Source organism: Bos grunniens, chromosome 11, assembly GCF_055505025.1.
Source record: "Bos grunniens cultivar Pamir isolate PY7600 chromosome 11, Bosgru_T2T1.0, whole genome shotgun sequence".
Classification (NCBI taxonomy): Eukaryota; Metazoa; Chordata; class Mammalia; order Artiodactyla; family Bovidae; genus Bos; species Bos grunniens.
In genome coordinates, this window is record NC_141175.1 from 34,700,678 (window position 1) to 34,725,753 (window position 25,076).

Here is a 25,076-nt window from a genome sequence, read left to right on the forward strand (position 1 = left end):
TGGGCAAGGGCACCCGGTTTCCAGTCCCAGTGGTGACAGGCAAGTGAGGCATGTCTTAGAGCCTCGGATTCCTCACTTGTACCATGGGGTTAATAGCAGACCCCACCTCTGGGGTTGGTGAAAGGGTGATGTGAAAATGCGTGAGAAGTTTTGGCACCAAGCCGAGCTCCCCATAGGCTGGTTACCAAGATGACTGAATGCTGTGGAGCTACTCACTGCCATGCAGGGCAGGAAAGGGCTCGGGTTGGGAGGAGGATGCTGGTAGAATCTCTTCAGGGCTGGATGGCTGATCTCAGTCAAAGCCTTTCCCCTTTCCTGTCCATAACTCAGCTGCTTTCTGCCAATGGAACTGGGTTCGATTCTGACCAGGATGTCGCTGGGAGAAGAGGTGGTATTGTGTAAAGGACACTGGATGGGCCATTTGAAAACCAAGGCTGAGTCCTAGCTCTACCCTGATTTGCTAGGCGGTGGCCTTGGATAAGTTCCTTTTCCTCTCTGGCCTCATATGTAAACATGCAAGACAGTCATTTGCAGTTCTGAGTCTAGGATACCACTTGAAAGCTTCAAAGTTGCTGTCTGCGCTGTCCTTATGTGTGCACTCGTGTGTGTGTGTGTTTGTGTGAGGGTGTGCCACATGCTGGCCAGCTCATAGCCCTAGGTCCAGGAGGAAGGGAGGGTATGAGACTCAGGAGGCTTTGGGCTCAGACCCCAAGGATCTTCTTGACCAGGCAGCCAGGCACAGAGTAGAGGAAAAGGGCGAGGAGGAGAAGCAGCCAGTGATGCATGTATCACACGAAGTGGTGGGCAGACTTGAGAGGGTTCAAGAACCAGATGAAGCTTGTATCAGGCTGGTTAGAGCAGCGACAGGAGCAGAGGGAGCACTGAGGAAGGACACGGAGGATGAGGGCTGGGGTGTGGCGAGGGCCCCTGGCCAAAATGAAAGTGGCTCTCAGCTGCGCACACAGTTCCAGGTGCCGCCCGTCCCCAGCCATTAAGGCTGCCTGGGGCCCCAAAGCCCACCACTGCAGCTGTTTGCCTTTGTCAAAGACTGTGTGCTTAGTCACTCAGTCTAGTCTTAGCCACTAGTCTTAGTCACTCAGTCACCCACTCTTTGTGACCCTAAGGACTGTAGCCCACCAGGCCCCTTTGTCCATGGGGATTCTCCAGGCAAGAATACTGGAGTGGGTTGCCATTCCCTCCTCCGGGGATCTTCCGAAACCAGGGATCGAACCTAGGTCTCCCACATTGTGGGCAGATTCTTTACCATCTGAGCCACCAAGGAAGCCCAAGAATACTGGAGTGGGTAGCCTATCCCTTGTCTAGGGGAACTTCCCAACCCAGGAATTGAACCAGAGTCTTCTGCATTGCAGGCGGATTCTTTACCAGTTGAGCTACCCGGGAAGCCCCTGTCAAAAAGTAGGAAGAGCATTCAACTCAGCTCAACAGGGCCTTCCCTGTACTATAGCCCGTGTTCTGGCCTCAGAGTGGGGAGGTGGATCCTGGGGAGGAAGGGGAGGAGGGAGGAGGCTCTCCTGCAATGAGGCTGTGGCCCAGGAAGGCTCAGAGAGGGCAGAGGTGCCCACAGAGTGGGGGCAAGAAGACCAGAGGTTCTGGCACCTCCTTCTTGTTCCTGTGCCCCCAGGGACCAATTTAGCAGGGGACTGGCACGCAGGGCACTCACTTGGGTTTCTCTAGGGGATCAGGTTCATTGCGGGCCAGGCCCACGGGATTCTTTTCCGCCTCCTCAGCGGTGAGTAGATGCAACTCTGCTTCCACTTTGCCCTGCAGAGAGGAACAGAATGATGCTGGTGCCCGGGAAAGAGGCCAGGCCCTCCCCTGCCCCCTGGCCAGCAGTGGTGAGGCCCACCGTGAGCTCAAACTCGTCATTCTCATTGCGGGCTAGGAGGGGCCACCAGCCTTTGACGCGCTTCTGCTTGAAGATGGAAACCAGGGGCACATCCACCTCCCCCGTGGCCATCTCCATGGTGCACTGCTTGGCCGTTTTCGCGCCCCGAGGGAAGCGATTCAGGTCCAGCTCGATGGCCCCTGTGACGACCTGAGAGTCAGTTCCTACACTGGGTCCAGCTGACACTGGGTTCCCTGGGCTGGGCTCACCCTGCCTCTGCCTCCCCCTCCCCCACCTCCACTGGAGCATCACCTGCTCCAGACCCGAGACCACACCCGGGGTGGGGACTGTCTCCACCCACAGCACTGCCTCCCCCTCCCCCGCCCCCCCATCCTCTCCCTCCTCTCCTGCCTTCCAGGAAGGTGGGCTTACCCAGCTCAGGCCCCCTCCCACCCAGGGGACCTCTCACTGCTCTGGTCCCAGCCCCACACCCAGGAAGTCGTCGGCAGAGAAGTGGTCGGCGTCCCAGATCTGCAGGGTGAGCCGTGCAGGGATCTTGTATTCGGTCTCGTCCCAGGAGAACATGGACTCCTTCTTGGAGATGACTATCTTCTCCTCGGCAGCCAGGTAGTCGAAGGGGAACAGGTAGCGCCAGTTGAAGTTGCCCTCGCCCGTGAGGGAGTGGTAGTGGACGTCTGTGTCCTGCTTGTCCTCCTGCTGGCCCTTCAGCCACCTGTGGGTCATCACCTGTGGCCCTTCAGCCACCTCCCCAGAGGCCTCTCTCCACCCACAGCACCCCCACTCCTCGCCGTCCTCTCCCTCCTCTCCTGCCTTCCGGGAAGGTGGGCTTACCCAGCTCGGCCCCCTTCCCATCCAGGGGACCTCTCACCCACCCCCGCACGAAAATGTCGCTGGACTTCTCCCCAGTGAAGAAGTCGTCATCTTCCAAGACCACCTCATCCGTGTTCCACACGATGACCCTCAGCTCGTACCTGGGTGGGTTAGGGGCTGATTAGAGGTGTGGGGATGGGGGTTACCAGGCTGGGGTTGGAGATGAGGTGACTGGGACAAGTCCTGGGGACTTGGGATGGGCATGGGGCCTGGGCCAGGCTGGGGCTGAGAGTCGATGTGGGGAGAAGCTGAGGGGTTGAGGAGACGTGGGCCCAGGGTCAGAGGAGGTCACCCAGCCATCATGGCTACTGAGAGAAAAGCCAGACTGGGCGGGGTGGCGGGGAGAGCCAGCTGGGCTAGAAGGCCAGGGCCCAGAGTACAGTCCTCCTGGATGAGGCAGGCGGGTGGGGAGCTGACTCAGGTCTCAGGGAGGCTGCCCAGGGAGGGGCAGGGGCCGGCTGCTCGGGGCGTGGCTGAATCGAGGCATGCAGAGTCAGGAATTCCCTCCTTCCCAGAGGCCTGAAGCTCCTTTCCAGCTCTAACAGAAATGTACATTTAAGCCCAGCAGCTGGCAGTGGATCACCCTGGAATCTGATTTCCTTTACACCCTTGCCCCCCAAGGGCATTTTCCTCTTGAAGTGAATTGTCATGATAAATGAGGTAGTCAACCTCTAAAAATCGACTGCAATGGCCTGTGCTGGACTAAACGCCCCTGGACTGCAAGTCCTGGAGACACAGCGGGTTGGGGTGTCCCCTGGTGGCGAGCCATGGAACAGCACACTCAGGGTCCTACCTAGAGCCTGTGCCAGGCAGAATTAGTTGGTTTTGTTTAGTCGCTAAGTCATATCAGACTCTTTTGGAACCTCGTGGACTGTAGCCCTCCAGGCTCCTCTATCCATGGGATTTCCCAGGCAAGAATACTGGAGTGGGTAGCTATTTCCTTCTCCAGGGGATCTTCCCGACGCAGGGATCGAACCCACATCTTCTGCGTTGGCAGGCAGATTCTTTATCACTGTGCCACCTGAGAAAGCCCACCAGGCAGAATGGGCTATATGATTGGTGGGGTCCAGTGTGAAATGGAAATGTGGGGCCCTGATTGCAGGCACCGAGTCCAGTGCTGGCAGTGGCTTGGTCCAGCCACTTTACAGATGGGAAAACTGAGGACCATGGAGGAAAAAGTGACCTGGCCAGTGTCAACTAACAGAGACAGATGGCTTGGCTCATGATCCAGCGTTCTGGCTACTCTCCCACCCTCCCGCCCATTCTGGGCACTCACCCCTGCACATCTCATCAGTTTTAAATAAAACTTGGCAGAGCTGAATGACAGCCTCGAGTGGGAACCACTTTTATCAGGGGGGCAGAGCAGCTCTCAGCGGTTCTGCGTCTTGTGGATGTGTGTGGGGGAACCCAGGGAGGATGCTGCCTGCGAGTGCGTGCCCGTGGAGGAGTGGGTCTGTGAGGACAGAGGCTTCGGGGAGGGTGTCAGTGTGAACTCATGGCCCTTGCTGGCCACACAGTGGGGGTGCGACCCCTTGCCTCAGCAAGGGGACCTCCCCAGGGCAGGCCCCACAGCCCTCTTCGTGGGGTGCTCTGTTCCCCCAACAAGGCCACGTGGGACTGACTAAGGTGACCTGGGCCTGGAGGCTCCTACAGAAAGGATGCGTTGGGGAGCCGGGAGGGAAGGGCGCTGGCCCCGAGCAGCTCACTTCTTGGGCTTCCGAGGGGAGATGTCCAGAGGTGTCCCGGGGGACGGCATGTCCATGGGAAACATGTCCACCCACAGCTCCAGGCGGCCCTGAGGAAGGGGGTGTGGCACGTCTTGTGACTCCTTCCTCTACCCAGCAAGGCCAGGTCTCCTCTCCCTCCCAACCTTTGTTCTGGCAGGACGCATCAGTTTTCATTCTTGGATGCCAGCAATCCCTATGATGTCAACAACAGCCAATTGCAGCTTCTGAGGGAGATTACCCTAGGTTTCCACCAGAGGTGATGTGATTCTCACTCAAAGCCAAGACACGAGCCCTGGTAGTTACAGCGAAGGGTGTAATGTGTGTGTGTGTGTGTGTGTGTGTGTGTGTATGGGGCACCCAATACTTTGGGGGAAGCAGCAAATAGCATGGAGATCTCTTTTTATGGATTCAGGCTGGGACTGATCCCAAATACCAAAGAACGTCAGACTCAGGCCAGTCACCTGTTCGATGCCCGGCTTGTCGGGGTTGAGCAGCGGCCGTGTCTCCACATGTTCGGGCACCAGGCGGCAGCCCACGCGGGGGATGTCCTCCCAGTGTCTCAGGGCCAGCAGTGCCACGTGCTCTTCTGTGGGCTTCCTCTGCCCTGTGGGTGCCGGAGGTCAGCTCATATGTGGGCTCAGCAGAACAAGAGACCTGTGCTGGGCCAGGGGCTCAAGGGCATACAGAGGCCCCTTCTCCGGTCTACTGATGGGGAAACTGAGGCTCAGAGGGAGATGTAACAACAGCCCAAGCTCTCAGGTGCCTCATGGGCCCCGGATGGGTCTGTGTCCTTGGGTTTTCCCTGCTTGGGGGGAAACTGACCCGAGAATCCCGCTGGGCTGCGAGGTCAGGGAAGAGAAGAACCTACATCCTGTCCAGCACCTTGAAGGTGGGTGGCACAAGCTTCCAGCAGAGACATTTGCTGGTTCTCCATGAAGGGCCACAAGGGCAAAAGGGTGGGGAGGGCCAGAACAACCTGGGTCTACACTGCCCTCACTCTGCCTTGTAAAAGCTGAGTGACCTTGGGCAAGTCACTGAAACCCTTTGGGTCTCGTTTTCCTCATCTGTAGAATGGGGAAGAACCTTCCTACCCCACAGGGAGGCTGAGAGGAAGAGAAAGGGGACAAGTGGGCAAGTGCGGTGTGGGATGGGGAGGAAGGGCAGAGGCTGAGCGGACAGAAGGGGGACGCTGCGGTGATGAGCAGAGGGGTGGTCCTACCACAAGGATGTGTGGGTCCTTCCATGGCCTCTTGACACCCCCATAGCTGCATGCAGCATCCCTTACCATTCTCGTCCTCGATCTCAGAGGGCCCTGTGAAGACGCGGTTGGACACCTTCACTCTCCCAGGGGGCCCGAAGTGGGGGCCGTCCACTTTGCCCTCCTTGCAGAGGCGGGTCAGGATCTGGCTGGGCTTCATAGGGTCCCGCCAGATATTGTAGCCGTGTCTGTGGGAGGAGACGCATGGCCTGGGTGGGGCTTGGGGTGTGGCTGGGGCATCCCCAGGTAGTAAGTGGCCCTGGCCAGATTCCTTAGGTTGGCTGTTGCCCCATGTGAGCAAGTGAGCCCTGCCTCATGCTCCAGGATCAGCTGAGACACGAGGGCTGCTGGAGGCTGATCCCTCCTGCCCTGGGCTCGGGCCCCACATGCTCCATGCTCCTCAAGGACGAGCATCCAGTCTCCCCGAGTGCAGCCGCACCATCCCCCTGACTATGTCCACTCCTCTGGAACTTCAAAGACTCCCTGAGGAAACTGACAACCAGAGAGGTTAAGGGGCTGGCCCAGGGTCACACAGCCTGGAAGTGGCACCAGCTGGCCAGATCTCCAGTGGACTCTTCCTAGCACACTCCTGCCTCCTCCCAGCCCGCTTTCTCTCCCTCTGTTTCCTCTGTCCTGGAATTCTCTGGCTCTCTCCTTGTCTTGGAACCTGCAGTCCTGGCCCCTGAAGGCTGAGCCCAGAGCCTGTCGGGGTGGAGGCCTGGCTGGGACAGAAACATATGTCCACCTTCCCAAATTCCATGGTTTGCATCTTGATTTTGAAGTCAAGGTACAGTAGGCAGCCCCCCTGCCCCACCCCGCCCCACGCACACGGAGTAGGTCTGGGCGATGCCGCAGGTGGCGCGGTGCTTGCTGTAGAAGCGGTTTTCCAGGTCGATCTTGGTTTCCCCAATGAGGTCATCAGTGCCTACCAGATCCCAGTCGTACACGGCCACCGTCAGCATGGATTCCATGGGGAAGCAGGCTTCGATGTCAAAGGACCTGGTGCGGCGGGGTTGGGAGAAGGGTTGAGGGTAGGGGTGGGGTAGGGTGGGGCAGGAGGGCATCTGGGCTGGGAAGTCCGGGCAGGGTGGAGGTGGGGCACCAGGAGGCCTTACTTCCCAAAGACGGGGTTGAGCTGCTTGGAGATGTAGTTCTCCTTGTCACGGATATCAGTCTTGCCTAGCCGGATGGCGATGTACGGGTCAGCTTTGCCGTTGATGTCTGCGGGGTGCAGGTCCGTGGCCTGGGATGGGAGGGGCGCTCCTGAGCAGGGTGCCTGCACCCTCATCTTCCCCCACCCCACGAGGGTCCCATGATAATGAAGGGCAGGAGCACTGGACCAGAGAGTTGCTGTGTGACCCCGGGTGAGTCCCTGACCAACTCTGGGCCTTGGCTTCCGCTTGTATAAAGGATGGCAAAAGGCCAGCTGCCCTCCCTGGTGTCTCCCAGTTGGGGGCTATCAGTTTGAGGTTGCTTCAGCCCCTCTTGGGCAGGAGAACTGGGAGCCTGGGGAGAGAGGCTGCGAGGGGGCTCTCACCCGGACCACGTAGACCCGGACCAGCACGTTGATGGGGTCATTGCTGGGGATGCCCTGGAACATGCCGTAGGTGGGGTCGTAGCCGGCTTCCCGGGACACGTCCTCTGGGAGTGGCACTTTGTACACGCAGAGGGAGCCCTGGGGTGCAGCAAGTGTGGATCAGGGTGCAGGCTCCCGTGGGCACAGGCAGGGGTAGCATTTAAAACAGCCCAGAGCACTGAGGGTCTGCACCCTGCTGCGGGGGTTTGGGGCCTTAATCTTTTAGTTGCTGGGTCACAGAGAGTCAGGGGTTTTTGAGGAAGTGGCCGGAGTGGGGGCAATTCTGTGGGGGTTGAAGTGGGGGAGTGGATTCAGGGCAGATCCCCCTTATCACTCAGCGTGCAAGTATTCTGATAGTTTTCCCACTGGGGCAGCTGACAGTTCCCCTTGGCTGTCAGCCCCAGGCTTGGGGTGGGGAGGAGAGCTGGTGGGGGGGCTCAGGACTCAGGGCCTGGGTCTTAGGGGCTGGGCCCCGCTCACACTTGCCGCCTGACCTTGAACCGGCCCACAATGCGCTCCTCCTCGGTCCCGCCATCCTCGTCGTCCCCCGTCTTCCCCCGAAGCAGGTTGAACGTGTGCAGCCAGTCCTCGAAGTTGTCGAACTCTGACTCCAGCTCCTTGGGGTACACCTGAGCCAAGCCAGGCCATCAGGGAGGTGAGGCAGGCCTACAGGCCTCTGTCTTGACCTGGGCATGACGTCCCCACACCCTGGTGGGGTCTGCTCCCAGACCCTCACCTTGAGCTCATCAATCTTGGGTTTCCTCTTCTCGGGGGCCTCCGACCCCTGGCCAGGGCCTAGGCTCTGGGTTCTTTTCTTCTTCTCCTCCTTTGCAGCCCTTGCCTTCTCCTTGCCCTTCATCGGCCCCTTCAGGCCTAGCCGGAAATAGACAAGGAGGCAGAAATGATCTGAGTAGGAAAGCCAGGGCTGGAGACCTACCTCATCTCTTCACTAATTTAACTTTGCTGGTCTCTAATAAGAGGACTGTTCTATATTAGCATTTTCCAAACAGCATTCAGTGAAACACTAAGTGTAGGTGTTCTTGGAATGCTTTAAGAGAAAGGATATTTATCTATCTATCTATCTAATGTATATGCATGATATAATAATTATATATATATAATAAGTTGGGGAAATATTTTATTCTGTCTTTCTTTTAGAGATTTATTATAATAGCATTTGTATATTAAAGGCACTGAGAATCCGGCACCAAGGGACCTGTTTAACCAATTTGGCCTCAGAACCTTCTTTTCCCTTTAGAAAATCCATTCGTAGTGTTCCGTGGAAAAGGTCTGGAAGACACAGAATGGGATGAGTTCTGAGGTCCCTTCCAGCTCTGATGTTCAAAGGCTCTAAATGTCTGTCCGTCACTGTGGTTGCTCAACTGGTCAGAGTAAAAGCCACTCTATGTAAGGGCCTCAGGGATGCCTGAGGATATCTGCCGTGGGCTGTTGCAGCTGTGAGGACCCACGGGAAGGGGAAAGAGAAGCAGCTGGTGTGATGAGTGGAGGAGCCACTCATACGATGGGCTGGGAGATGAAAGCAGAGTTCCAGGGCTCCAGGCTCACCTTCAGTGTTGTCCATCTCCTCCTTCTCCTCCAAGTCAATTCCTGAGATTTCTTGTTGTCGAATTTGCTGCCAAAAAATAAGGTGAGGAGAAGGGAAGGTAGGTTTCCTAGGGCAGGGTTTGTTGACCCCACACTGTGGTCTCAGACCAGTCTTAAATTTTTAGAAGCAGAAACTCTTTCCCACTGGGTTTCAAACTTATCATGTGCTCTGCTTAAGTGGGTTAAAAAAGTTTATAGTGTAAAATATGACTTAAGTGTACTTAGGAGTTTTATGATTCTTTCAGTTATGTACAATTGAAAAATATGTATTCTTTAACATTGTTTCCTAGTTTTAACGTTTTGTTGTTTTAAAAGTATAACTGGATAAGAAAACATGGTTTATTTTCTTCAGTCAGTACACACTGGATTCATCCAAGGTGCCACTGCTGCCTGGTGGCAGCCTATGCAAATTACAGGAACAGACTTGAGACAACGGGCAACCTCCCGAAGGTGGTAGAAGATACTACTAGATTTCCCTCAATTATCTGCACTTCTGCTCTCTAAAAGTTTTTAGCACAGAGTCACCTAGCTAAAGATCACATTTCCCAGCCTCCCTTGCAGCTAAGTGTGGCTATGGGATTAGATTCTAGCCAATGTGAGTAGATGTGCTTATGTGCTGCTTCTAGGCTGGGCCCTCAAGAGGAAAGGAGTATGCTGCCTCCTCTTCTCTTTACCCTTCCTGTGCACTGGTATTAGGATGTGATGGTAAGCCATCTCTAACCATATAGATGCCAGTAACAAGATAGCAGTATATCAGTCTCCGACCCCAGTGAATCACCATATCAGCGTTCTTGTTCATAGCAATCTGACCTGCTACAGCAGCTTAGCCTGGGCTCTAATATGAATGGTAAACATCACACACAACTCAGGTCATAGAAAGGGCCTGGGGAGAGGATGTGGCTGGATCAGCTTGGTCAAGGAAACACAACCAGGAGCACGTGTCCCTTCTGGTCAGTTGGTCAGTCTTGGGTGCCTAGGTTGGCAGTGTGGACAAGAGACAAATGAGGAAGGGGAGAAATGAGCTTTCTGGAATTTGCAGTCTGACTCAGTAGACCTGTGTGTGCACAACAAGGGAAGAAGATTTCACACAGCAGCAGGGACCAGGACATGTAAAATAACATAACATAATATGTAAAATGATAATAGATGTGCAAGTACTACCGAGAAGTTGTTGTTTCCTTTTGGCCTCTGAGTGCACGTTTCTCCTCTTCCTCAAAGGTCACCTCCTCTGTGAGGCTTTCCCTGCCTCCTAGGCACTAAATTGCCTTTGTTATCACATTGTACTGTATCTATTTACATGTGCATTTTGCATGTCCAGTAAATACTCAGGGCAGGTTTGGCATCTTATTTTTCGACCCCTGTAGCACCTACATTGGTGGTACATCATCCTATATACTCAAGGAATATTTGTGGAATAAATGAATGAGGACTTGAGAAAACCAAGCCTGGGAAGGCAGACTGGAAAAGGATGAGCTAGAACTTCAAGGCTGTGAGATAGACTGTTCCAAGCTCATATTGATGGAGTGGGGAGACCATTCTGGTGGGTATAGGAAAGAAGCCGAATAGGAGGGTCTGATGTGGAGTTGGCATCACCTCTCCCAGCCCAGTCCCTCCTCAGCCCCCTGCCTAGGACGGAGGCCTCACCTCTTTCATGGTATCAATGGAGGCAAAGTACTTGGACCACCAGTCCAACATACTCTCATCTGGCTCCTCCTCCTCCGGCTCATCTGAGCTGCCCTTCTTCTTCTTCTTCTTCCTCTCCTTCTCTTCCTCAGCCTACAGGGTTGGCCAGGTCCAGAGTCCTGCATATGTCCCTGCACCCTGGCCATTCCCAGAACCCTGGACAATATGGGGGTCCCCCATCCATTATGACCATCTGCTCCCGGGAAGCCCTGGGTTCCAGGGAGCTCTGTGAAGCCACCAGTATGAAAGGGGCAGGACCTTGTTTTATGTTAGTGGATGCCATGGCCCACAGAGTGTCATGACCCACCAGCATGAGCCTGGCCAAGGTGGGATTGGTGCTCAGGGGCTTGCAGCCCAAGCAGCTCTCTCCCTCTGCCTCTTAGGAGGGGTTACGCTGGCTGGAGCATCAGGAGCTGTGGGGTGGCTTGGTCCCTGATGCTGCTACCCTTGGCCTGATACCCTATGTAGTGTAGGGTCTTCTCTTCCCAGAGCTCCCCAGCGGTATCCCCACTCACCACATCCACCTTGATGACAGCATCGGAAGTCTGCAGAGGGGAACCAAGGAGACAAGGACAGGCTTAGCCACCAGGCCGAAAGTGGTGGCAGTGGCCCAGCCAGGGAGGGTGCAGGGAGGGGCTCACACAAGGATGGTCCCTGGGTCATGAGTGCTGTGCTCACAAGGCCAATTCCAGGACTGTGGAAGGTCTGCCTCAGAGATGTTTCCTCAGAACTTCCAGGGTGGTTGTTTGCCAACCTGACTGCACATGAGAATTACTAGGGGCTTTTAAAAATGATTCATTGCAGGGCTCCCCTGAGTCCAAGGTGGGGTACTGGGCACCAGGAGAGTTGTCAACTTCCCAGATGATAGCAGTGGGGAGTCAGAGTCAAGAGGGGAGGTTGACATGGCATGAAGCTGGAGGTTGGTAATGTTGGCTGGGTGAAAGGCAAGTGCCTTAATGAGTAAGTGGACACATTTACACAGCTGAAGGGGACCCCAATGAAAAAGGCCCCACCAGAGCCTATGGGGACGATGGTGAAGCTCAGGTCTGTGCTGTCTTCTTTGTTCACTAATGGCCTGAAACTAGCTGCCCGCCCCCAGGAGGAGCTTCAGAGGCTGGGAGCTGAGAGGGGACGTGGCATCTCAAGATTTAGCCCCACAGCCCCTGGTGGTGCCAATCCCGGCCCTGCAGCCCAGGCACCAGGCCTTGACTGCTTGCCTCTTCCATGAGCCATATGCCCTCTGCTAACTCAGCCACTGGCCCATACTCTCTGGGGACCAGAGTCATGGGGTGAGGAAGGATCCTCTCGGACCCCAGCCCAGATCTCAGAAGCTAGGAGACGCCACAGGCTGCGAGAAGCACACGATGTCAGGAATGGGATTTGGAGAAGGCAGTGGGGAGGTAAGCCTGCCTCCTGCCCTCTCAGTCCTGCCTGGACTCAGGATGACCTGTTCCAGGCCGGCCTCCATCCCACCCTCTCCTGATGGCTCCAAGTCCGTATCTGAACACCCAGGTGACAGGGCCCCTTTTGGCAGACCAACAGTCCCAGTCCTAAGCCAGGAGGAGTAAAGGCACTCCCACCTGGAACTCCTGCCCCAACCCCGGCCTGGGGAGGGTCGTTTGTAAAAGGCTGAGAAAGAAAACTCGGACCCTCTGGAGAGAACACTGATGTTCACACAAGGAGTCCTTGCCTGTGGTGTCATTTGTTGGAATAAAAATAATGTCAGGCTATCCCTTCACACGTTACTGCTCTGTCTCTCAAACATGTGCACTGCATGCATGTTCATGGCACATACACACATGCAGAATTGAGATTCTTGCCTTCCTGGACACTCTAGGATAGGGCTGTGTGCACACGCAGTCAGGGCTAGCCCTGGCCCACCCCACACTGAAGGAGGAGTGACTTAACGTGTTGTCTGGTGGGTGGAGTGGGGTGGTCCGGCTTTGGGAAAGTGTCACCCGCAATTGCACGTCTCCAGGCACCTTACCGCGTCCAGCTTCACCATGGTCTCCAGCTTCTTGACGGGCACCTCCGGCTCCATGCTCACTACGACCTCCCCTGTGAGGCGAGAGGAGGGGCCCCCACTGTACAGCCCACGGCGGCCCTGGAGGAGCCTGCCTGGACAGAGAGACGGATCGACAGACAGACAGACAGACAGGGAGGAGCAGGAGGAAGAGTGAGAGTGGGAGTGGCTGGAAGGTCCAGAGGCCTAAAGCTGATTCTGGAGCTTTCCGAGGGGAAGAGAGAGGGATTCGACAGTTGAGGAGAAAAGATGGGCATAAGGAGAGGGAGGAGGTAAGCCAGAGAGGAGTGTGAGCTGTGCTCAGTGACACAGTGGAGGGCACGTGGTGGGTGGCGGGGGGCAGAGTCTTCGCTGGGGTCAGGCAGAGAAGGCCATCTGCCCTCGGGCCCTCTAAGGACGCCTGGGCTCTGGCCTTTCTGGCACTAGTTTGGGGCTGCCTGGACAGCCCCTCCACCCTGGAGACCTGGCCTCCCCTACCCCATCTGGGGACGCCCCAGGAGGGAACCACGTGGTCTGGACTGCGAGCTGGAGCCCCCACCGTGGGCCTCGGCAGCGGCCGTACCCGAGGTGTTCCAGTTGGGAGCTGAGCGGTCCGGGGGTCGGTAGATGAAGCGCCGCAGGGAGCTGACAGCGTGGGAGCCGACCAGGGTGTAGCGGCCGAAGGCCCGGCAGTCCACCACGCGGATGTTCAAGGGCGGGTGCAGGAGCTCGTTCTCTGGGAGGTCCTGGGGGTGGGGGCAGGGAGCCTGAGCTCAGAGAAGGGGCAGAGGCACTGGCCGTCCCTGGCCGTACCCACTGCGCCCAGCCCTGCCCCACCACGCCTGGGCCCGCACCCACCACTTCAAACCACTTGACCAGGGTGCTGAAGTTGGGGTTCTTCTTGTAATTGTGGATCAGGGACGACTGCACCCCCTTCCCCGCGCACTCGATGTCCACCCGCGGCCGGTCCACCTGGGCCAGGTTTACTCGCTTCAGGTCTCGCAGGCCCCAGAACAGCACCTGTGTGTGTGGGGACAGCCACTTCCATCAGGGGCGCTGGCTGTGGGGGGCCACTCACCGGGAGGGGCAGGGCTGGGAGAGCTGATGAGGGAGGGTGTCCTGAAGGGGCTGAGGGGGCGGTGAGGGTGGGTGTTGGGGCAGACGGAGGCCGGGAAAGGTCCTGGACAGTGTGAATCAGTGCAGAAAGGGCAGGGGATGGGAGGGAGCTGGGGTCTGCCGCTGGCTCCCGGGTGTGACCTTGCGCCAGTCACCTCCCCTCCTGGGACTTCAGTGTCTTTTTCTGAAAAACGAGGCATGGCCTGAGGTTGCTGAAGAACCCCTGGCGTTTGATGCCACCAGTGTGATGTGTGCATACAATCCTTGATGGGGAGAGGGTGAGGGGGACCAGGAAGTATGGCAGGGCCTGTCCAAGGCAGGGCCGGGAGGGGCGGTGGAGCCCTCACGCACCTCCACCCGGTACTTGCTAAGCACGGGTCGGATGCCCACAGGCACAGGCATGATGGGACCTCGGTCCATGTCCACTGGGCCGTTGATCGGCGGCAGGTCGGCCTTCCCTGCTGGTCCAATCTGGGGATGGGGGACACAGTGTCATATCCTGGTGAGCCCAGGGAGAGGGCTCTCTCCCCCAACCAGTTAGGTGCCACATGATCTAGGGAGACAGAAAAGGCCAAACAGCACAGGTCCCCAGGAACCACACCCCCAGTTCAGTCCCAATAGCCTCACAGCAGGATGGGGAGGAGAGAGGCCCCTGGCCCAGCCCCCTCTTTCCAACAGCCCCACCTGCAGCAGCTCGAAGGCAGCCAGCAGGTCCCCGGCCGTGGCATTGCCCCGGTAGATCTGATAGTACTCCAGCTGGGGCGGGAAGCGGGGTGGGCAGTACGCCTCGTCGGCCATCTTCACCAGCGGCTTGGCAAAGGTCCGGCCCATGAAGTCGGCTTTGCCCTGACGCGACAAACAGCCAAGGTGGCCTCTTGATGCCTGAACTGACCAGGCACCTTCATACCCAGGATCTCTTTCAGTCTTCACCATAGCCCCATGTAGTTGCAGGTGTGATCACCCCATTTTACAGATGGGGAAACCAAGTCTTAGGCTAGCTCCAGGCCAGGCTGGCAGTGAATGGCAGATGCAGATCTAGAAATAGGTGCTCCTAGTGCTAGTCCAGAACTCACTCAGGGCTCCCCAGTAGCTGGGGTGGCTTGTAGTAAGTGGCTCCCCAGCTCTGGAGGGGTCACCCCAATCCTCTACTCCCTCACTCCAGAGCACCCATGGAGAGCTATGAGGCTGCTGATGACTGTATGCAGGGATGGGGGGAGTTGGGCGGTCTAGGATGGGGGAAGGCTGGGGATAGCAGGCCTTCTTGGCACGACTGGGCCTGGGCTTGGTCTGTCTGTGCAGCAGGCAGGGATGCCCTGGCCTGTCTTCTCCCTGAGACCCCAGAGGCCCACAGCATCAGGAGGGGTCAGGCTGCAGTGAGAGGGCAGAAGACACCTGGGGTCTCTCAGAAGGGCTGGTCAGCAGCCCAGACCCCTGGCTTCCTGGCAAGCACCCTGGCCAAGGGGCTCTGAGGGTGGGCTGGGGAGGTAGCTGCCAGTGCAAGTGCCAGAGCCCACCCATACCATGGTGTCCTGGTCGTAGATTTCGATAACAATGATAGGGGGATCGTCCCGCAGCTCATGAGCTTCACCGTAGAGCTCCAGGTTGTCGAACACCAGCATCTGGTCCCAGGTGGGGCACAGGGTCTCATTCAGTACCTGCAGCAGGGTGGGGTAGACAGGTGACAGGTAGGGGTGGTGGTGGGTGGGCAGATACTGGAGCAGGAGTCACCCCCCAGTCACTCCTGTCATTTCCAGGGGACTCGGGGGCAGGAGTGCCATGTTCTCTGACTCTTCGGGGAATCTTAAATGAAGGCTGCTATGAGGTCTGCTCATGACCGTCCCCCCTCACCCCCTGCCAACGTCTTCCCTGTCTTCTATGTTGAACGTAACTACGATTAAAGCCTTCACCAGTGTGGCCTGGTCCTGCAGCTATCTGCAAGCCTTCCCTCTAAGGATCTGGGTACTGGCTGCTCTGTTTCTCCAGGTCCCAGAAACTCACAGGCCCCCCAGTGCTCTCAAAGTCAGAGCCACCCGCTCCTCCCCGGTGCCCTCACCTCTGTGCACTGACTCTGGTTGATGAAGAAGACACGGGCAAAGGGGTCTGAGAGGCCGGTGCTGTCAGCAGCAAAGAGGCTGCGAGCCTGGTACATGTGGGCGCGGAGCTGGAAGGCCTGCTTCTCTGTGGGAAGAGCAGGATGAAGCTCGGGGAACAGGTCACCAGCCAGTGTGCCCTCCCCGGGTGAGGGCTCGGAGCCGGGGCCACCCAGACCTGGGAGTCCTCACTCACTAGTGTAGACCAGGCTGATGGGCGGGAAGGAGAGTAGGCCCAGGCCCTGGGCTGCCTTGACCTCCTCGAAGCCGCAGGGCAAGCCACACAGGAAGTCCTTGCGCTGCTTGCTTAGACCCAGCCACAGGTAGAGCTCCAGCTTGGCCTGCACTGTCCAGCCTGCCGAGCCGAAGCCCCGCTTCCCTGGCAGCTGGGGGGTGGGCTCAGGGTCAGCTGCCAGAGCCCTCGGGGTGAGGAAGGGGCAGGGAGCTGAAGAAGCTGTGGTCAGAGGGGGCCCATCCCCACCGCAGCCATCCCACTGGGCTGTGCAGTGGGGAAACACAGCACAGAAGGGGATGGGCAGGGCGGGATCCCCCTTCCTATTCTCTTTAGCTCTTCCCTGAGCATCTTGTCCACTCAGGCCTGGCAGACCCAGGGGTGTGGATGCTGCTCCCTCCAAGAGGAAGATGACCTCTTGAGAGTAGCCCAGCCCCCAGCCCCTCCACCCGCTGCTAATCCATTCCCCTTCCGGCACCTTGAGGAAGAGTGTCTTGACCTTGGCACAGTCCTTGCCTAGTTCCTCCTCCACGATGGAGAAGAGCAGGTCCTTGGAGGGCACCCGGGTGTAGGCGATGCGCTTGTTGTTGCTCATCATCCAGATGAAGACGTCAGGGATGCTGTGCTGGGGCTGGGACAGGGTCCGGTGGGGGAGGCCAGTGTGCCTCGTAAGGGAGGGGACCGGATACTGGGCCTTCCTTCTCCTCCCGCCAATGGAGTGGGAAGAGCATGGGGCAGGATGCAAGGCTTGGTCAGCCCTGTCCCTCAACACGTGTCAGAACCGGAGGGGCCCGCCCCCTCCTATGCAGCCCCTCCCGCCTTGCTCCAGTTTGGCACCGCGCTCCAGCACAGGGCACACCTCGTCTGCCAGGAAGCGCAGCTTCTGCAGGAAGTTCTGACAGAGCCTCAGCTTGTCGCGCACCGTGTGCCGCTTCACTTGTGCCCGCAGGGTCTTGGCCTGCTGCCCCATGCTTTCCTGCGAGGTGGGGGGGATGTAAGCGGGGCTCAGGTTGTGACACATGATGGAGAGGCTGGCCCTGAGGGCCGTGACCTCAGAGACAGATGTTCCCCCACCTTGGCTTTCCTTTTCACCTCCAGACCCTCCCTCTGTCCCTGAGTGGTCCAGCCGTGTCCTCACCAGCTCCCGCATGCAGGACTTGAGACGCTCCCGGTCCAGCCTGGTGCGGGATGAGTGGCCCTGGTCCTTGTCCGCGAGGGAGAGGAAGCGGCTGGGGTAGGGGGTGGGAGCAGGGCTTAGCAGAGATGACACCTTCTCTGCCAGCCTCCCATTGCCGCCCCACACTGGCAGCCCCTCCACTCACTAGCAGCCAGAGCTCAGCTCCTCTAGGACACCCCGAAGTCGACGCTCAGGGTACGACTTCTCCGTTTTGATCATCTCCTGCACATCATTCAGGCCTTCTTCCTGTGAACCAGGAGTGTGAGCCACAGCCCCCCTCAGCCTCCCCAAACATCTCCCTCTTTCATCAAGAGGATGAGGGGCTAGTATCCTAGGACCTCCCATGAGCACTATCCCTGGAGTGCTCCGCCATCATAAAGAAAAGTGAAAGTGAAGTCGCTCAGTCGTGTCCGACTCTTTGCGACCCCGTGGAATGTAGCCTACCAGGCTCCTCTGTCCATGGGATTTTCCAGGCAAGAGTAGGGGAGTGGGTTGCCATTTCCTTCTCCAGGGGATCTTCCCAACCCAGGGGTTGAACTCTGGTCTCCCGCATTGCAAGCAGACGTTTTACCTTCTGGGCCACCAGGGAAGCCCAGAAACACCAATTTCCAGGTTCTGTTTTCAGAACCTGGAAGCTGTCATGCTCGTGACTCTTTGGTTCCTGAGGAAGAAGCCATCTCTGGGTCATGAGTCTGTGGTCCTGGTGGACCCACAGGGGTCGGACAGAGCCCAGGATCAGATGCAAGGGGGCAGCAGGTAGAGAGAGAGGGATTGGCCAGACGCCTCCAGGGAAACCCAAGACTAGATGGGCCACAATTCCCAGACTCCACTCTGGGAAGCCCTCAGACCCTGGACTGCTCCTGGGAATGGGGCAGGGACAGGAGCACAGGACCTGCTGGGGCCATTCTGCAGTCCCTCCTCGATGCCCATGGTAATCTGCTGGGCAGACAGGCCTTGTGTGAGGCAGGGGTGGTGTCCAGGCTGGGCGAGGCCCTCAGAAGCACGCCCCCTCTGCCGTTCCCCTCCCACCCCGGGCCTGGCCCTGACCAGCTTGTCTGCGATGTGGTCCATGATGTTGGCATTGTACAGGCGACGGCGTTGGTCAGGCCACCAGCTCTTGATGTAGATGCAGGGTTTGTGCTCCAGGTAGGGCAGATGGAAGTAGTTCCTGGGGTGGGAGCAGGTGGGAGACTGAGGACTGGGTGCCCAGGCAGGCGGGCAGGGGACAGACCACCAGAGGATGGCAGGCAGTGGGCAGGGCCTCTCAGAGCCCCTGTCCCGCCTGGCTCACCTGTCAGTGATCTGGGGCCGCATGGGTGGCGTGGAGGAGACCGAGGCCAGGCCCCCACCCTCGTCAGTCTCTTCATCACTCAAGTTCTGGATCAGATCGACTTCCTCCTCATCCCCAGGCTCCTTCCGAGGCCGAGGCCGCTGGGGTCGTGACAGCCCATCGACTTCGTTCCCGTAGTTGCCTGAAGGCAGAAGGGGGCACCTGAGGGCCTAGAGGCTTTTTCCCACCTGGCTCCACCCTGCCCTCCAATCCAGGGGGTCTGTGGCTGGGAAAAGCAAGAGTCAGGGAATGGGATCTCTGCTGGGCTCTGTGTGAGCTCAGATACCATAGGACACTAGCCAGAGGATGGGGCCATGTCCTCAAGGTCCAGCCCCAGACATGGACCCTGCAGGACTCTTCTCTCTAGTCCTATGGGGGCCTTGCTCCCTTCTGCAGAGAGGATGTGTCTCCTTCTCATGTCCCTATTCGCTGAGCCCTAAGGTTCACCCTGTGGGGCGTGTGTACACTCGTGATGTGCAGTCACTGTGTGCTGTGTGGGCACCTGAGGACACTCGAGGGAAGTGGTCAAAGTCCCCCTCCCCCGAGAGCTGTGCAGCAGGCCCAGCAGTTACCGCTCTGCAGTCCCCGGGCCCAAAGACCCCTCTGTGAGCCCAGCTCTCACCTATGGTGACCTCAAAGGTGATGGGCTTGTCTCCATTTTTCCGGTCGATCATTGAGGCCTCCAGGAAGGCTCCAAATAGAAAGAATTCTTCTATTTTCCCCGTGCAGCTCTGTGGGGAAGGTGGTTCAAGCCACCCTGAAAGCTTACCAGCATGTTGAGGCCGGGGCCAGGCCTCTTTCTGTCTCCAGACAGGCCCTTGGGGCTAGTGGTGGGGGACATCCCATCCAGCTGTGGAACTAGGAGGCCAGACACTGAAGGCCCAATTCCTTTGGCCCTCCAGCCTGTCCCTTCAGGAAAGGCTGCTCTGCCCAGCACAAGGACAACCATGGCTAGGAAAGGAGCAGAGATGGGCAGAGCACAGGCACAGGCAGTGGGAGGGGATGGAAGTCTTGCTACTTCCTGGGGAGGGAGGCCTCACCCTGGAGTCTGGGCCCCTGAGGCAGGCAGGGTGGACACTGGCAGAGCCCAGGCCCAGGCTGCATTGAGTTAAGGGGTGCTGAGCAGAGTTGGGGGGGCTCTGGAGGGGAACGCAGCCCCCCGGGGCCTCACCTCGGAGATGGGCGTGGCCTGCTCCACCTGCACCTCAGTGGAGCTGGTGATCTCAGGGTTGGAGGTGTCCAGGATCTCCACCGCCAGGCCCAGCATGAGGCGGGCACGGAAGGACACACCCTCCCCCAGGCCCTCGTTCAGGTCCTGATGCTCGTCTAGCAGCGTGTAATTGCGTGTGGAGCCGTACATGTTCACCCAGGCGGGGCCCAGCGTGGGCAGGAAGCCTGTGGGCAGGGGTGCAGGGGGTCAAGAGCTCGCTCAGGTGGAGGGACCTGTTTTGGGGGCTCCTGGCCTGCACCTCCTGGCTGCTGAGCTGAGGGAAATGTCTGAGGCAGCAGAGGGCCTGCAGCTGTGGGGCTCACAGGGGGCTGCGGGGCGAGCCGCGTCTGCTGTTTGTGGGCGGCTGTGGGGCGGCCCTCTCACTTCTGGGGCACTTCCGTGTGTTTGTTTATTCTCTGCGGGAGCTTGAGCTGGCGGTGGGGCTCCACATACACACATATCCATTTCTGTGGAGCGAAGTCATGGTCCCTGCTTTCTAGTACCTGTTGCAGGGTGGCCTACGATCTTCCTAGAGGACAAACCCACCTTCTTAGCTCCCCAGCAAGGCCTTCCAGCCCTTTGCTGTCTGTGCAGACCTGCGTTCCACCGGGGTGTCACTTGCTTTTGCACACCCCTCCTTTCCTCTCCAAAGGAGAGGTTCTCTGTCTCTGTCTCTCTGTCTCTACCTGTTAAATGCTCTTCCTCCATGAAGTGCCCCTCCCCACAATTACTCAGTTCAGTTCTGACACTCAGTCATGTCCTACTCTTTGCGACCCCATGGACTGCAGCATACCAGGCTTCCCTGTCCATCACCAACTGCCGGAGCTTGCTCAAACTCATATCCATTGAGTTGGTGATGCCATCCAACCGTCTCATCCTCTGTCATCCCCTTCTCCTCCTGCCTTCAATCTTTCCCAGCATCAGGGTCTTTTCCAACGAGTCCGTTCTTCGCATCAGGTGGCCAAAGTATTGGAGTTTCAGCTTCAGCATCAGTCCTTCCAATGAATATTCAGGACTGATTTCCTTTAGGATGGACTGGTTGGATCTCCTTGCAGTCCAAGGGACTCTCAAGAGTCTTCTCCAACATGACAGTTCAAAAGCGTCAATTATTCGGTGCTCAGCTTTCTTTATAGTCCAACTCTCACATCCATACATGACTACTGGAGAAACCATAGCTTTGACTAGACGGACCTTTGTTGGCAAAGTAATGTCTCTGCTTTTTAACATGCTGTCTAGGTTTGTCTTAGCTTTTCTTCCAAGGAGCAAGCATCTTTTAATTTCATGACTGCAGTCACCATCTGAAGTGATTTTGGAACCCCCAAAATAAAGTCTGTCACTGTTTCCATTGTTTCCCCATCTATTTGCCATGCAGTGATGGGACCAGATGCCATGATCTTGGTTTTTTGAATGCTGAGTTTTAAGCCAGATTTTTCACTCTCCTCTTTCACTTTCATCAAGAGGCTCTTTAGTTCTTTTTTGCTTTCTGCCCCAATTCCTAGTCCCAACTATTTTTTCTCCCATTAGGATTTGTTGTGTCTCATATGTAGCATGGATCCAATTCTGCCTTATGCGTTTTGTTTTTGTTTTGCTTAGTTTATAAAAAAACTAGTCAGAGTTGTATCTGACTCTGTGACCCCATGGACTGTAGCCTGACAGGCTCCTCTGTCCATAGAATCCTCCAGGCAAGAATATTGGAGTGGGTAGCATTCCCTTCTCCAGGGAATTTTCCTGACCCAGGGATTGAACCCGGGTCTCCTGAATTGCAGGAGCTCATTGTTTACCGTCTGAGCTACCAGGAAAGCCCACAGTTTATAAAAAATATAGCACCCACAGTTTATAAAAAATATAGCATTTAAAAAACTGAGACATACTTAAAATTCACCACTTTATAGGACGCATTTCAGTGGTCTTCAGTGCATTCACTGCATTGTGCAACCATCCAGGACATTTCACCCACCTCGGGAAACCTCATACCTCTCAATAGTCTGTCCCAATCCCCTCCTCTTTCCACCTCCTGGCAACCGCTCATCTGCTTTCTGCCTCTATGTATTTGCTTCCTCTAGACTTTTCATACAAACGGAACCATACAATCTGTGGCTTTTGTGCCTTCTGTCTCAGGTTTTGAGCATTTGGTAGCACACCCGTCTCCCTCATCCCCAGGGAACATCGTGAGAACAGGATGGATCCCTCCCTTGCCCTGTATCCCTGGTACCAGCTCAATACTCTGGTCCTACAAGTCAGTAGATAGGTACTATGGCGGTGGTGCACACATACATGGGCTTCGCAGGTGGTGCAGTGGTAAAGAATCTGCCTGCCAATACAGGAGACGCAAGGGATGTGGCTTCCATCCCTGGGTCAGGAATATCCCCTGGAGTAGGAAATGGCAACCCACTCCAGTATTCGTGCCTGGAAAATTCCACAAGCACAAATGGGCTACAGTCCATGGGTTGCAAAGAGTCAGACACGACTGGAGTGACTGAATGTGTGCGCATGTGCACACACACACACACACCCCTATAATATGTATATAATTACTATTATTTTCATTTTACAGATGACAAAACAGGTACAAAGATCATGCAACTTCTAGCTGTCAGAGTTGGAGTTCAAATCCAGGCAGCCTGGCTCAGTGGGTCCAGGCAGCTCTGTGCAGACGTGACCACGAGTCTTTACCCTTCCCTGGAGGCAAGGGCTGCTGATGAAGGCCGGTGGCACCTTTAAGTCCGAGGTGTGGGACAGAGCCGGTGGTGTGGTGGTGGTGGTGGTGTGTGTGTGTGTGTGTGCGCGCGCGCATGTGTGTGGAGGGGTCTCCTTTACCCACTCCCTTTAGCCCCAAGTCCCACCTCCAGTCCCCAGCTGCTGACCTTTGTCTCCATCGTTGGAAATCTTGCGCAGGTCAATGAAGTGGGTGCCGATGGCCACGTCATTGACCTTGTCCGAGTCCCGGATTTGCACCTTCATGCGCTTGCAGAGTGGGGGAAACAGGTCTGTGAAGACCACCTGCTCATTCCACAGTGGCTCGTAGCTGCTTTTCTGCACTGAAGTCTTGCCCTGGTGGGAGGGAGAGAGAGTCAGATTCGTGTACCTGCCTGAGTATGCACATGTGCGTCTGTGTCTGTGTGTGTGTATGTGTTACGAGTGTGCATGTGGGGTGTGTGTGTGTACGTGTGTGTACTTATCTCCATCCTCTTCTCCATCCCAGTCTCTCTAGCCCTTCTCCCTCCCAGTGCCCCCCACCCTCAGTGCTTGGTGACCTGGGGGCGGGGGGAAGTCCCTAAGGCCCAGCCTGGCCCCAGCCCAGCCCCTCTGAGCTGTACTCCCTCATCTCTCTCTCCCTACTTCTCGAGGTGACGCGCCAAGGTGATCAAAGGCTAGCCTCGTGGCTTCTGATTTTGCCTCATGTTCATCCCCAGGACCCCACGCCCAGTCCCTTGCACCTCACCCCACTCCCAGCTTCCTGCACCCCGATACCTTCTGGCCGGCAAAGAAGACTTGCACATAGGGGTCGACCAGATCCTTGTTCTCGCCAGTGAACGCCTTCTTCACATTGGCCATGAGGCTCGTGTTCATGCGGGGCAGCCCCTCTGCTCGGTAGATCTTCACATAGAACCGGGCCCACTGGCGTTCAGGGGGCACCCCTTCGGGGAGCAGCAAGTTCCTGCCGGCATGAACAGCTAGGGCTGTGGTGGCCACACCTGGCCGACTCCTGCCCCGACATCCCCATGCCTCTGGGGCCCAGGACCACAGGTGAAGGACGGCTGAGAAGGTCCATAGCAGAACTGAAGACACCGGAGTGCAGGGCACCCGCTCTCTTGTGGGATCCTGGGCAAATCTCCCCATCTCCCTAAGCCTCAGTTTCCTCAGCTTTAAGATGGGAATAATAACATGCACCTCCCTTGGATACGATAAGGCTCAAACAGATGAAAATATATGAGTACTTTGTGTCACATCTTTTGTCTTCTACGCAAAAACCTCACCAGTGGTCTCTTTCTCTCTCCCTGGCTCAAGGAAGGCATGATCCACTGGATCCTGGATTTTTACCACTGAATCCAGACAAGGTTCCAGAATATTTCTGAAAAGCCCCTGGCAACTCCCTGGAATTGCTTCAGAAAACAAAATCCCTTTGCTCTACTGGGTGTAGACTCAAGGCCTCGCAGCTCTGGGAATCCACACTTTTTCCCCAAGTTTCTCATAGTCGGCAGCGTGCATGTCAAATGACTGTCACTCTCGACTCTCCCCCAGTCCTTTCTGCCCCATGAGGAGAGTCCCCAGACACTGAGGCTGGCCCTGGCCTCAGTCCTTCCAGGGAGAGCAGGGCCATCTGGGCGGGCGGATAAGGGAGATGGAAGGTGAGGTCTCTGGGCCAAGTCCACCCTGGGGGTTCCCTTTGCACCCCAGGAAGAGTTGGGCCAGATCTCCAGGGGCGGGGCGGGGGTGGGAGCTCACCCCTCAATGTCATCCTCATCCGTCTCGTTGGCCTTGTGGGGAGTCTTAATGTTGTCGCCCTTGCCCACCACAGCGACATCGCACTTCACGTAGCCCTTCAGTCCCGCGGAGATGTCGTCAGGGTCGGACAGGACGGCCCACTTGTGGTGGAACTGGTGCTCTGTGGGGGCAAGAAGTGGGGGCTGCCCGGCTGGCCCTACTCAGGGCTGCACCCACCCTTGGGACAGGCCGTGGAGGCCAGGTCATCAGGTCCTGGGGCCCTGGGGCCACAGTGCTGCCTGCCTCAGGACCCGGGAGGCAGAGGTCCCCGAGTAAGGGTGGCCGAGGCAAGGTCCCAGCTCTGGCCATGCCCCCAGATGTGTGGTATGGCTTCAGATGGAGGAATGTCCTGACTGGTTTCTTGGCCTGCAGCCCTCCTGTCCCCAACCCCTTCAGCCAATCTCCACACGGCTGCCAGACAAAGCCCTTAAAGAGGCCCTCCCTCTCTCACTCCCCATTTCAAACCCACCTGAGGCTCCCCAGTGCTTGGGGGAAAGACTGCCGACCTTAGCATCCCCTGTGGGGCCTCCTGATGCAGCTCTCCCTAGCCCCCAGTGTTCATCCTACCCTTCCCCTGTGCTCCTGCCAGGCATAGCTGTTGACCCCTCTCTGAATAGTTCAGATTGCTGTTTCACACCCCCAAGGCTCTGTGGCTGCTGTACTTTTATCTTGGATGCACCCATCCTTTCTGTTCCACGCCCCAACCCTCTGGCTCCCTATTCAAACTTCTAATCCTTTTGTTGGTGCGTCTCCTCTTCCATGCAGCCTTCCTTGACTTCCTCAGAAGAGCTGATCCTGGCCCCTTTCCATATGTACATCTCCTATTTCCTGTGACTATCTACTTACTG

General features: G+C 57.1%; 1 protein-coding gene across 1 annotated transcript in view; it reads right to left on the minus strand.

Annotated features, from left to right (window-relative positions):
* The window catches only part of OTOF (otoferlin), an 89,630-nt gene that overhangs the window by 2,094 nt on the left and 62,460 nt on the right, over positions 1-25,076 (minus strand). Inside the window, exons 12-44 of the mRNA XM_086325940.1 lie at positions 24,190-24,349; positions 23,215-23,401; positions 22,608-22,794; positions 19,705-19,928; positions 19,156-19,264; positions 18,495-18,675; positions 18,251-18,371; positions 17,349-17,449; positions 17,165-17,255; positions 16,886-17,002; positions 15,991-16,657; positions 15,758-15,882; positions 15,225-15,359; positions 14,389-14,550; positions 14,056-14,175; positions 13,447-13,608; positions 13,172-13,334; positions 12,574-12,644; positions 11,102-11,131; positions 10,548-10,679; positions 8,865-8,931; positions 8,035-8,171; positions 7,793-7,927; positions 7,260-7,397; positions 6,838-6,965; positions 6,551-6,721; positions 5,750-5,910; positions 4,926-5,068; positions 4,444-4,532; positions 2,740-2,838; positions 2,338-2,579; positions 1,868-2,046; positions 1,682-1,782 (exon numbers count right to left, since the gene is read on the minus strand). Of these exons, the coding sequence (XP_086182066.1) occupies positions 1,682-1,782; positions 1,868-2,046; positions 2,338-2,579; positions 2,740-2,838; positions 4,444-4,532; positions 4,926-5,068; positions 5,750-5,910; positions 6,551-6,721; positions 6,838-6,965; positions 7,260-7,397; positions 7,793-7,927; positions 8,035-8,171; positions 8,865-8,931; positions 10,548-10,679; positions 11,102-11,131; positions 12,574-12,644; positions 13,172-13,334; positions 13,447-13,608; positions 14,056-14,175; positions 14,389-14,550; positions 15,225-15,359; positions 15,758-15,882; positions 15,991-16,657; positions 16,886-17,002; positions 17,165-17,255; positions 17,349-17,449; positions 18,251-18,371; positions 18,495-18,675; positions 19,156-19,264; positions 19,705-19,928; positions 22,608-22,794; positions 23,215-23,401; positions 24,190-24,349 (5,035 nt within the window). The remainder of the gene's footprint in view (positions 1-1,681; positions 1,783-1,867; positions 2,047-2,337; positions 2,580-2,739; positions 2,839-4,443; positions 4,533-4,925; positions 5,069-5,749; positions 5,911-6,550; positions 6,722-6,837; positions 6,966-7,259; positions 7,398-7,792; positions 7,928-8,034; positions 8,172-8,864; positions 8,932-10,547; positions 10,680-11,101; positions 11,132-12,573; positions 12,645-13,171; positions 13,335-13,446; positions 13,609-14,055; positions 14,176-14,388; positions 14,551-15,224; positions 15,360-15,757; positions 15,883-15,990; positions 16,658-16,885; positions 17,003-17,164; positions 17,256-17,348; positions 17,450-18,250; positions 18,372-18,494; positions 18,676-19,155; positions 19,265-19,704; positions 19,929-22,607; positions 22,795-23,214; positions 23,402-24,189; positions 24,350-25,076) is intronic.